General features: G+C 45.2%; 1 protein-coding gene across 1 annotated transcript in view; it reads right to left on the bottom strand.

Annotated features, from left to right (window-relative positions):
- The window catches only part of DHH (desert hedgehog signaling molecule), a 107,137-nt gene that overhangs the window by 37,721 nt on the left and 56,645 nt on the right, over positions 1-12,771 (bottom strand). Inside the window, exon 2 of the mRNA XM_085600425.1 lies at positions 4,193-4,454. Coding sequence (XP_085456551.1) covers positions 4,193-4,454 — 262 coding nt within the window. The remainder of the gene's footprint in view (positions 1-4,192; positions 4,455-12,771) is intronic.

Raw genomic sequence — 12,771 nt, forward strand, 5'->3', positions numbered from 1 at the left:
ACAAATGGTTGTGCATTTTGCTGGACATTAGAGGAGACCGGCCTTCGAGAAAGCTAAACAGCGAAACGCGTCAGGCCGCACCTCGTTAGCAGTTCAAGTCTACGCGGCATTGCTGGTCCTGGAGTGCTCCCCAAACTGTTGGAAAACTTGGAGCTTGAATTTATACGCGGCATTTCCAGCCGCGGGGGCAGCACCACCGCGACAATCAAAGCGGGCCAAGAAGTTGGGAATCTGCCCAGCACATTTTGGGAGGACTGGTACCGGAATCAAGACTTACCAGCTCACGAGACTCATCACGAGTTAGCATTAGGAATCCCCTCTTGCCTGGCACCTATACAAGGTCAATTCATGCAACAACCGAGACTACACGTACCACAATGCGGTGGGAGAAGAATGAGCCTATCAGGAGGCAGCTTCTTTGAAACAAATGGTTGTGCATTTTGCTGGACATTAGAGGAGACCGGCCTTCGAGAAAGCTAAACAGCGAAACGCGTCAGGCCGCACCTCGTTAGCAGTTCAAGTCTACGCGGCATTGCTGGTCCTGGAGTGCTCCCCAAACTGTTGGAAAACTTGGAGCTTGAATTTATACGCGGCATTTCCAGCCGCGGGGGCAGCACCACCGCGACAATCAAAGCGGGCCAAGAAGTTGGGAATCTGCCCAGCACATTTTGGGAGGACTGGTACCGGAATCAAGACTTACCAGCTCACGAGACTCATCACGAGTTAGCATTAGGAATCCCCTCTTGCCTGGCACCTATACAAGGTCAATTCATGCAACAACCGAGACTACACGTACCACAATGCGGTGGGAGAAGAATGAGCCTATCAGGAGGCAGCTTCTTTGAAACAAATGGTTGTGCATTTTGCTGGACATTAGAGGAGACCGGCCTTCGAGAAAGCTAAACAGCGAAACACGTCAGGCCGCACCTCGTTAGCAGTTCAAGTCTACGCGGCATTGCTGGTCCTGGAGTGCTCCCCAAACTGTTGGAAAACTTGGAGCTTGAATTTATACGCGGCATTTCCAGCCGCGGGGGCAGCACCACCGCGACAATCAAAGCGGGCCAAGAAGTTGGGAATCTGCCCAGCACATTTTGGGAGGACTGGTACCGGAATCAAGACTTACCAGCTCACGAGACTCATCACGAGTTAGCATTAGGAATCCCCTCTTGCCTGGCACCTATACAAGGTCAATTCATGCAACAACCGAGACTACACGTACCACAATGCGGTGGGAGAAGAATGAGCCTATCAGGAGGCAGCTTCTTTGAAACAAATGGTTGTGCATTTTGCTGGACATTAGAGGAGACCGGCCTTCGAGAAAGCTAAACAGCGAAACGCGTCAGGCCGCACCTCGTTAGCAGTTCAAGTCTACGCGGCATTGCTGGTCCTGGAGTGCTCCCCAAACTGTTGGAAAACTTGGAGCTTGAATTTATACGCGGCATTTCCAGCCGCGGGGGCAGCACCACCGCGACAATCAAAGCGGGCCAAGAAGTTGGGAATCTGCCCAGCACATTTTGGGAGGACTGGTACCGGAATCAAGACTTACCAGCTCACGAGACTCATCACGAGTTAGCATTAGGAATCCCCTCTTGCCTGGCACCTATACAAGGTCAATTCATGCAACAACCGAGACTACACGTACCACAATGCGGTGGGAGAAGAATGAGCCTATCAGGAGGCAGCTTCTTTGAAACAAATGGTTGTGCATTTTGCTGGACATTAGAGGAGACCGGCCTTCGAGAAAGCTAAACAGCGAAACGCGTCAGGCCGCACCTCGTTAGCAGTTCAAGTCTACGCGGCATTGCTGGTCCTGGAGTGCTCCCCAAACTGTTGGAAAACTTGGAGCTTGAATTTATACGCGGCATTTCCAGCCGCGGGGGCAGCACCACCGCGACAATCAAAGCGGGCCAAGAAGTTGGGAATCTGCCCAGCACATTTTGGGAGGACTGGTACCGGAATCAAGACTTACCAGCTCACGAGACTCATCACGAGTTAGCATTAGGAATCCCCTCTTGCCTGGCACCTATACAAGGTCAATTCATGCAACAACCGAGACTACACGTACCACAATGCGGTGGGAGAAGAATGAGCCTATCAGGAGGCAGCTTCTTTGAAACAAATGGTTGTGCATTTTGCTGGACATTAGAGGAGACCGGCCTTCGAGAAAGCTAAACAGCGAAACGCGTCAGGCCGCACCTCGTTAGCAGTTCAAGTCTACGCGGCATTGCTGGTCCTAGAGTGCTCCCCAAACTGTTGGAAAACTTGGAGCTTGAATATATATATATATATATGTATGTATGTATGTATGTATGTATATATTCACTGAAAAAACCATAGGTTTCACACACGATATAGTTAGGAATTAGCATTTAAAAAACCTTGCAAATTCACTTAAAAAACCATAGGTTTCACACATGTTATCCGCAATCCTCTGCTGATGACGTTAGATATTACATCACTGATGACATATGTGTTTTTCTGAAAAAAAAATATTTGTAATATATGTATAGCTAAAAATTAATGGAAGAAGACATGGGTAAATAAGTGTCTAAATAGAGTATTAGCATCAACAGAGGATTGCGGTCGCGTGAGTTATAGTTGCCTGCACTAACTATAACGTGGAAATTTCAATGGTTTTTCACGAGTGAAATGCCCAGCTAACTATAACATGTGTGAAACCTATGGTTTTTTAAGTGAATTTGCAAGGTTTTTTAAATGCTAATTCCTAACTATAACGTGTGTGAAACCTGTGGTTTTTTCAGTGAATTTGTACGGTTTTTTAAATGCTAATTTATGTATTTATTTATTTATTTAAAGTTTTTTCACCGTGCGCGTACCGTGCGCGCACGGTGCGCTTCTCGCACTGCGCGCGCGCTGTGGGCGCGCTGTGCGCTTCGCGCACCGCGCACCCACGTTACGTAGTTCGTGGAATTTTTCCGTTTCTACCGTGCGCGTACGCTACGCGCACTCTGCGATTTGTCGTAAAAAAATTAAAATACATTTTTACAAAAAAAAATTTAAATTAATTTTTTGCCCTTGGGGGTCCTTCTGACACCCCCTGACCAAGGCTAGGGGGTCAGGAACTGTCCAGCCTTCCCCCTTTTCACGTTATCCACCTTTGTTTTTCACCCCCTCAGACTGCGAGAGACAAAATGGCGGCCGACACTTCCTGGTTTCGACCGATTCGAATGTTTACTAAGATCTAACAACCAATCAGAATCGCGCTCGCGCACGGCAGCGTGCGCGTACGGTAAGCTTACGGTACACGCTCGGAGCACGCCTATAGATATATATATTGATTTAAATGTTATTTTCTCAGGAAATACTGAACAGATTTACACCATACCTGCAAAAGACATCCCTGACCTGAGGACTACCTCTCTGCTAAATTTCAAGTAATTCTGTTCAGCCGTTCGGGCTGCAGCTTGGACTAAAGGTCCTATGGAAAAATGCATGGGGAAAACGCGTTTTGGGACCCCCCCTTTTTCTCAGCCCCCGCTTAACGAATCCCTCCGAGACTTTCAGGGAAGGAGCGGAGCGGAGCGCCCCACTTATTTTGAAAATTTCGCGAGGATTCGTCAATCGGCGCCAAAGTTATTCAAAATAGAATGTTGCGGATTTCCTATGGAAACACGGTCCTAACTATAACTATCTACTGGCGACCGCCAGTAGATTATATATATATATAAATATATATAAATATATATATATATCTGGCCTTAGAAAGCATTCCATGTTTACCCGTGCATGCCACTGCTGGCAGTGAAGAGCACTCTTTTTCAGGCAGCCGTAGATATATGATTAATTAAAGGGCTGTCACTCTCAGTGCAAGACAGCCAATAGATTAAGTGGGATGACATATGATATATGCCGTGGTGGACAGATGCAAAATGTAAATGACACTTGAACAAGCCAAAAGGTGAAGAGAGCGGACTGAAAGCTCATGTATGTGTGTGTATATAGTTAGGTTTTTTCTTTCTTAAACATAAAGCTGGCAAGAAAGCTATAGCTGTCTCTAGGCCAAACCTAAAAAATGTTGAAGTCAAATGTGTAAGTCAGGTGGGCAAAGGCAGAACAATTGTTCGCTTAGTAATTTTAAAACCCTGTGATGTCCTTGGACAGTCTGGCTGTGTGACGTTACTTACTTCTACCACCCCTTACATTTTGGTAAATTGACGTTACAGCTAATTACCTGCTTTCACAGACACGTGCACATGCGCCTTGGACTCATAATACACCCAATCAAATCCGGCCTCCACGGCCAGCCAGGCCAGCATGCCGTACTTGTTTCTGTCACGGTCTGAGGTGGTGATGTCGAGCGCCCGGCCCTCATAGTGCAAGGAATCGTGGGAGTGATGGCCGTCTTCGTCCCAGCCTTCCGTCACCCGCAGCTTCACCCCAGGCCACATGTTCATGACTGAGATTGCCAGAGCGTTCACCCGGTCCTTGCAGCGCTGGCGTCCACCCCGGGAGGAAAGGAGAGAGAGATGTCAATATTCACAGTATAGGCAACTGGCGCATGCGCGGTTCGTATCTCCTGCCTATTGAAAAGTGTGAGAATGAGATACTAGGGCCGTGACAAAGCGTCACACATCAATAAGACAACCTAAACAGCCACTAAAAAAACTCAAAATGAATGTGGAGTAATGAGGCTGTCGCCTCGGTATCCAAAAACTCACCATCTGACAGGCGAAAACAAGACACACGGACTAGGGCCTACTCCTGAGAAGCAAGAAGGGCAACCTCTGCTTGAGGGTCATCTCACCTTGTACGTTAGCTGGAGAGGGCAGGATACTGACAGCCTTTGGGACCAACTAATCCCATCTGCCAATACAGAAACTACAGACTGGGAATCAAATAACTCCTCTTTGTATGCACAGATGACATGCTTTGGGGCCAAAATGACTTCTCGCCTTATGAAGAAATTATAACTTCTCGGCACTAGTAACTCCTGTTCCAATGTAGACATAGAGTCTTCTTGTCACACAACACAGATAGCAGGGGGAAAGCAATCAACTCGGTAGATATTAAAGACACATTAAACATGCCTAGTCCTACTAATCCTGCTGCACCTGTCTATAATGTCTCATGCAACAGAAAACACTGGTTATGATGGTTTCATTTAGAGGTGCTTTAATTTCTTAGGGATCAGTGAAGGCTACCTATCGAATTAATCATATTCAGTAAATGTTAGACCACAACATTTTTCGTGAAGCTCATAAACACACACAGTTATGAGTAACATAGGTAAATGTATGTAAATATTAATTTGAAGTTTCAAGTGAAAGAACGGCGCAGTGCACGTGAATAGTGACAGTGGTGATAATTATAACGTGAAAACAAAAGACAGAAAAACGATTCAAACTCAGTGGTAATGCTGAGCCATGGTTAATATGGGAAACATCATTTACAACGCAGGCATTACATCGCGATGCCATTACATCGCGGTCTTTACAACGCAAGTCGTTACAACGACTTGCGCTAGATGGCACTCTAGGACAAGGAATAGTATAATTTACTATCCAACACCTTCCCTACTGTACGTAGACTGGAGTTGGAATAGTAAATTATACTACTCCTAAGTCCTATTCCTTGTCCTAGAGCGCCACCTAGCGCAAGTCGTTGTAACGACTTGCGTTGTAAAAACCGCAATGTAATGTACCGCGATGTACATGTATGCATTGTAACGTCATACATCCGGTTAATATTAATACCACATGGTCAAATAATGGGGCTTTTCATTAAAGGTGGTACTGTCATATTGAAATATTACCCCATTGGTGATTTAGCTGTATGGAATACAAAATTGAGGAATCATTAGACCTAAGCTTCAATGCAGAGGCAAGAGGACTATTTTGTATTCCACCATTTCTCCCAGTGCTTGCAAGAGGGAGTGAGCCTCCCATTTTGAGGGCATCAATTAAGTACAGGACTGGAGTAGAGGCAGAAAGTCCGAAGAAATATTTTAATATCGGACTCATTGAATCAGATTACCAAAGCCAGCCTGCCTGACCCTTCCCTGGGGGGGGGGGGGGGGTCAGTAAACTTTGGCCTCAATAACTTGTTCTTTTAAACAAATCAGGGCATATGAATCTCCTTATGCCACACATTTCCAAGTTCATCAATGGGTTTTACATGAGTTATACAAACAGTCCTGTACAAAAACTCTTGAACTACAATATTTTTTCATGATTTGGCATAGTAACCATATGCACTATGGCTGATTTGAGTACTGGTTAGTATGATTCTTCTCCTGAACCTTACCTAAAATCGGACTGCGCCCTCCAGCTTTTCTGCGTTTCTCGTGTGCCTCATATGCTCGCTGTAGTCCTGTTTAGGTGGACATAAGTGTTGCAACTGCTCCCACTACGTTACTGTTTGACACAAAATGTGGCAAGAAGAAAGCGCTTGATAGAATGCTTGAATTATTCTCACCCACCGGCAATTGCTCGTGCTGCCTCCGTCCAACATTTTTTACCCACTAGTCACTCTAGGCAGAGAGCAATCATATTAACATCAGTTTTGGTCCTGCTCCAATACAGTCCAACACAAACTGCAAGACCAGATTACCTCCTGATGGGAACACAATCAAGCCAAGACTGTTTTTGATCTAGATCTCATGAGTGAGGTAGAGCTTGAGTCCTGTGGTACAGTGAGTATGGGACCCACGTCTGGGTGTAGCCAGCACTTTTAGAGTGTTTACTGCAACATGAACAAAGTGATGGATGGATTTCTTGCATTAATCTCAGCCACTGGCAATCGTTCGAGGCCACGTCTCAGACCATTGTTTCTTACTTACTTTGCCGCTGTAGACAAAGACCGGCCATATGGAAATCAGGCTTGGTCCTGGTTTAACAGGAACAGTCCTGCCTGAACAGCCAAATCGGGTTCCCTCCAGACTGGAACTTACCCAGAATAGTTGCTTGTGTTCACTTCTGGGGGAAGGTGGGGGGCCTCACCAGGCATGAGGAATAGGGCATTTCCCACTATTGCAAAAACAAACCACGGACAAACTACACTGTCCCTTTATTGTGCTTACATTGATTTAGAGACAAACTTCAAATTGATAGATTTTATTGTTCTAACTTTAGAAACTGGGCAAAACTGCAGAACTTCTTAACTGCATCCAATAACTTTACGCTGCGATATGGACCATGGTAAATGAAGAGGTAATAAGGGGACAAACTAGAATAATAAACACGAGGAGTTTGAGACAGGGTTGTGTCCTGCTCCCCATATTTTGAATATATTTCAATCAGACCTAAGCTTGGACTTACTACATGTAAATGTTTTGCACCTCAAACAACTCAACGCCATGTGCAAGCACTTTGACTATACTGTTCTCCTAAGATGTGAATCTGTGTGTCTCCATCACTCACTATCTGGTTTGGGTTTGTGTAGTTGAACCAGTGTTCTGAAAATTAACTTCAATAAATCAAAGATTAAGGTCTTTGGGTTTAACAAGCCTAACAATAGCTAGAACATTGGGGAATCCCTTGTAGAAGTTGTTAAAAATCGTGTTACGTAGGCTTGCAGTTGGTCGATCGTCTATCATGGAAGTGGTTGGTTCAGAATAAAAAATCTAGGGCAGGAGTAGCCAGGGGTGGTCTGAGGTTTAATAAAAACTCAGTGGCTTAACGTTACACCTGCTCATACTCGTGTATGATGCAAAATTCGCTCAATTTGTGGCTAGTTGCAGTATTTCTTAGGTGGATCACTTCAGGGTTAGATCTAAACTTAAAAGCCCCATTCAAAATGAAGGCCAGGGGGCTCAGACCCTCTATTTATAATCAGGAAAAATGATTTGAACTTGCGCTGATGTCCGCCAAAGCTGTGCCATTAAAAGTTTCTGGTATTTGGCCATAAGCATTCAATGGTGGTAAGAATTCAATTGCGGGGAGCATCCGATGGAGGGAAGCATTCAATGGTGGGAAGCCTTCAATGGAGGGAAGCATTCAATTGCGGGGAGCATCCAATGGTGGTAAGCATTCAATGGTGGGAAGCATTCAATGGAGGGAAGCATTCAACGGTGGCAAGCATTCAATGGTGGTGAGCATTCAATGGTGGGAAGCATTCAATGGTGGGAAGCATTCAATGGTGGGAAGCGTTCAATGGTGGGAAGTTGTTAATGGTGGTAAGTGTTCAGTGGAGGGAAACATTCAATGGTGGGAAGCATCCATTAGAGGTAAGCATTCAATAGTGGGAAGCAATCAATGATGGGGAACATCCATTTGAGGTAAGCATTCAATGGTGGTAAGCGTCCAATGGTGGGAAGCATTCAATGGTGGGAAGCATTCAATGGTGGGGAGCATTCAATGGTGGGGAGCATTCAATAGAAGGAAGCATTCAATGGTGGAAAGCATTCAATGGTGGGAAGCTTCAAATGGTGGGAAGCATTTAATGGGAGGAAGCATTCAATGGTGTGAAGCATTTATTGGAGGGAAGCATTCAATGGAGGGAAGCATTCAATGGTGTGAAGCATTCAGTGGTGGGGAGCATTCAATTGAAGGACGCATTCAATGGAGGGAAGCATTCAATGGAGGGAAGCATCCATTGGAGGTAAGCATTCAATTGTGGGAAGTAATCAATGATGGGAGCATCCATGTGAGGTAAGCATTCAATGGTGGTAAGCGTCCAATGGTGGGAAGCATTCAATGGTGGGAAGCATTCAATGGTGGGGAGCATTCAATGGTGGAAAGCATTCAATGGTGGGAAGCATTCAATAGTGGGGAGCATCCAATGGTGGGAAGCATTTAATGGGAGGAAGCATTCAATGGTGGGAAGCATTTATTAGAGGGAAGCATTCAATGGAGGGAAGCATTCAATGGTGTGAAGCATTCAGTGGTGGGGAGCATTCAATTGAAGGACGCACTCAATGGTGGGAAGCATTCAATGGAGGAAAGCATTCAATGGAGGAAAGCATTCAATGGAGGAAGCATTCAATGGTGGTTTACATTCAATGGTGGAAAGCATTCAATGGAGGGAAGCATTCAATGGTGGGAAGCATTCAATGGTGGGGAGCATTCAATGGAGGGAAGCATTCAATGGAAGGAAACATTCAATGGTGGGAAGCATTCATTGGAGGAAAGCATTCAATGGTGGGAAGCATTCAATGGAGGGAAGCATTCAATGGAGGGAAGCATTCAATGGTGGTAACCATTACATGGTGGTAGGCATTCAATTGTGGTGAGCATTAAATGGAAGGAAGCATTCAATGGAGGGAAGCATTCAATGGAGGGAAGCATTCAATGGTGGGAAGCATTCATTGGAGGAAAGCATTCAATGGTGGGAAGCATTCAATGAAGGAAACATTCAATGGTGGGAAGCATTCAATAAAGGAAAGCATTCAATGGTGGGAAGCATTCAATGGAGGAAAGCATTAGATGGTGGGAAGCATTCAATAGAGGGAAGCATTCAATGGAAGGAAACATTCAATGGAAGGAAACATTCAATGGTGGGAAGCATTCATTGGAGGAAAGCATTCAATGGTGGGACGCATTCAATGGAGGGAAGCATTCAATGGTGGTAAGCATTACATGGTGGTAGGCATTCAATTGTGGTGAGCATTAAATGGAAGGAAGCATTCCATGGAGGGAAACATTCAATGGAGGGAAGCATTCAATGGTGGGAAGCATTCATTGAAGGAAAGCATTCAATGGTGGGAAGCATTCAATGGAAGTAAACATTCAATGGTGGGAAGCATTCAATGGAGGGAAGCATTCAATGGAGGAAAGCATTCAGTGGAGGGAAGCATCCATTGGAGGTAAGCATTCAATGGTGGGAAGCAATCATCAATGGTGGGGAGCATCCATTTGAGGTAAGCATTCAATGGTGGTAAGCATCCAATGGTGGGGAGCATTCAATGGTGGGAAGCATTCAATGGTGGGGAGCATTCAATGGTGGGGAGCATTCGATAGAAGGAAGCATTCAATGGTGGAAAGCATTCAATGGAGGGAAGCATTCAATAGTGGGGAGCATCCAATGGTGGGAAGCATTTAATGGGAGGAAGCATTCAATGGTGGGAAGCATTTATTGGAGGGAAGCATTCAATGGAGGGAAGCATTCAATGGTGTGAAGCATTCAGTGGTGGGGAGCATTCAATTGAAGGACGCACTCAATGGAGGGAAGCATTCAATGGAGGAAAGTATTCAATGGAGGGAAGCATTCAATGGTGGTTTATATTCAATGGTGGGAAGCATTCACTGGAGGGAAGCATTCAATGGAGGAAAGTATTCAATGGAGGGAAGCATTCAATGGTGGTTTACATTCAATGGTGGGAAGCATTCAATGGAGGGAAGCATTCGATGGAGGAAAGTATTCAATGGAGGGAAGCATTCAATGGTGGTTTACATTCAATGGTGGGAAGCATTCAATGGAGGGAAGCATTCAATGGAGGGAAGCATTCAATGGTGGGAAGCATTCAATGGTGGGGAGCATTCAATGGAGGGAAGCATTCAATGGAAGGAAACATTCAATGATGGGAAGCATTCAATGGTGGGACACATTCAATGGAGGGAAGCATTCAATGGTGGGAAGCATTACATGGTGGTAGGCATTCAATTGTGGTGAGCATTAAATGGAAGGAAGCATTCAATGGAGGGAAGCATTCAATGGAGGGAAGCATTCAATGGTGGGAAGCATTCATTGGCGGAAAGCATTCAATGGTGGGAGGCATTCAATGAAGGAAACATTCAATGGTGGGAAGAATTCAATGGAGGGAAGCATTCAATGGAGGAAAGCATTCAATGGTGGGAATCATTCAATGGAGGAAAGCATTAGATGGTGGGAAGCATTCATTCAAGGAAAGCATTCAATGGAGGGAAGCATTCAATGGAAGGAAACATTCAATGGTGGGAAGCATTCATTTTCAGGAAAGCACTCAATGGTGGGAACCATTAAATGGAGGGAAGCATTCAATGGTGGTAAGCATTACATGTTGGTAGCCATTCAATTGTGGTGAGCATTAAATGGAAGGAAGCATTCTATGGAGGGAAGCATTCAATTGAGGGAAGGATTCAATGGAGGGAAGCATTCAATGGTGGGAAGCATTCAATGGTGGGGAGCATTCAATGGAGGGAAGCATTCAATGGTGGGAAGCATTCAATGGAGGGAAGCATTCAATGGAAGGTAGCATTCAATTGTGGTAAGTATTTAATGGTGGTAAACATTCAATGGAAGGAAGCATTTAATGGTGGTAAACATTCAATGGAAGGAAGCATTCAATGGTGGTAAACATTCAATAGTGGGAAGCATTCAATGAAAGGAAGCATTCAATGGAGGGAAGCATTCAATGGAGGGAAGCATTCAATGGAGGGAATCATTCAATCAAAGGAAGCATTCAATTGTGGTAAGCATTTAATGGTGGTAAACATTCAATGGAAGGAAGCATTCAATGGCATTGAATTGTGGTAAGCATTCAATGGAGGGAAGCATTCAATCGAGAGAAGCATTCAATGGTGGGAAGCGTTCAATGGTGGGAAGCATTAAAAGAGGGAAGCGTTCAATGGTGGTAAGCATTGTATGGTGGGGAGCATTCAATGGTGGGGAGCATTCAATGGTGGGAAGCATTCAAAGGAAGGAAGCATTCAATGGTGGGGAGCATCCAATGGAGGGAAGCATTCAATGGAGGTGAGCATTCAATGATGGGGAGCATTCAATGGAGGGGAGAATTCAATGATGGGGAGCATTCAATGGTGGGAAGCATTCAATGGAGGGAAGCATTCAACGGTGGGAAGCATTCAATGGTGGGAAGCATTCAATGGTGGGGAGCATCCAATGGAGGGAAGCATTCAATGGAGGTGAGCATTCAATGATGGGGAGCATTCAATGGAGGGGAGCATTCAATGATGGGGAGCATTCAATGGTGGGAAGCATTCAATGGAGGGAAGCATTCAATGGAAGGAAACATTCAATGGTGGGGAGCATTACATGGTGGTAGGCATTCAATTTTGGTGAGCATTAAATGGAAGGAAGCATTCAATGGAGGGAAGCATTCAATGGAAGGAAGCATTCAATGGTGGGGAGCATCAAATGGAGGGAAGCGTTCAATGGTGGTGAGCATTCAATGGTGGGAAGCATACAATGGTGAAAAGCATTCAATGGTGGTGAGCATTCAATGGTGGGAAGCGTTCAATGGTGGGAAGCGTTTAATGGCACAAACAGTTCAATGGAGGGAAGCGTTCAATGGTGGTAAACATTCAATGGCGGGGAGCATTCAATGGAGGGAAGCAGTCAATGGTGGGAAGCATCCAATGGTGGTAAACATTCAATGGAAGGAAGCATTCAATGGTGGTAAACATTCATGGTGGAATGCATTCAAAGGTGGTAAGCATTAAATTGTGGTAAGCATTCAATGGAGGGAAGCATTCAATGGTGGGAAGCGTTCAATGGTGGGAAGCATTAAAAGAGGGAAGTGTTCAATGGTAGTAAGCATTGTATGGTGGGGAGCATTCAATGGTGGGAGCATTCAATGGTGGGAGGCATTCAAAGGAGGGAAGCATTCAATGGTGGGGACCATCCAATGGAGGGAAGCATTCAATGGAGGTGGAGGGGAGCATTCAATGGTGGGAAGCATTCAATGGAGGGAAGCATTCAATGGTGGGAAGCATTCAATGGTGGGAAGCATTCAATAGTGGGGAACATCCAATGGAGGGAGGCATTCAATGGAGGTGAGCATTCAATGATGGGGTGCATTCAATGGAGGGGAGCATTCAATGATGGGGAGCATTCAATGGTGGTAAGCATTCAATGGAGGGAAGCATTCAATGGTGG

Source organism: Triturus cristatus, chromosome 4_2 (genome assembly GCF_964204655.1).
Source record: "Triturus cristatus chromosome 4_2, aTriCri1.1, whole genome shotgun sequence".
NCBI classification, from domain to species: domain Eukaryota; kingdom Metazoa; phylum Chordata; class Amphibia; order Caudata; family Salamandridae; genus Triturus; species Triturus cristatus.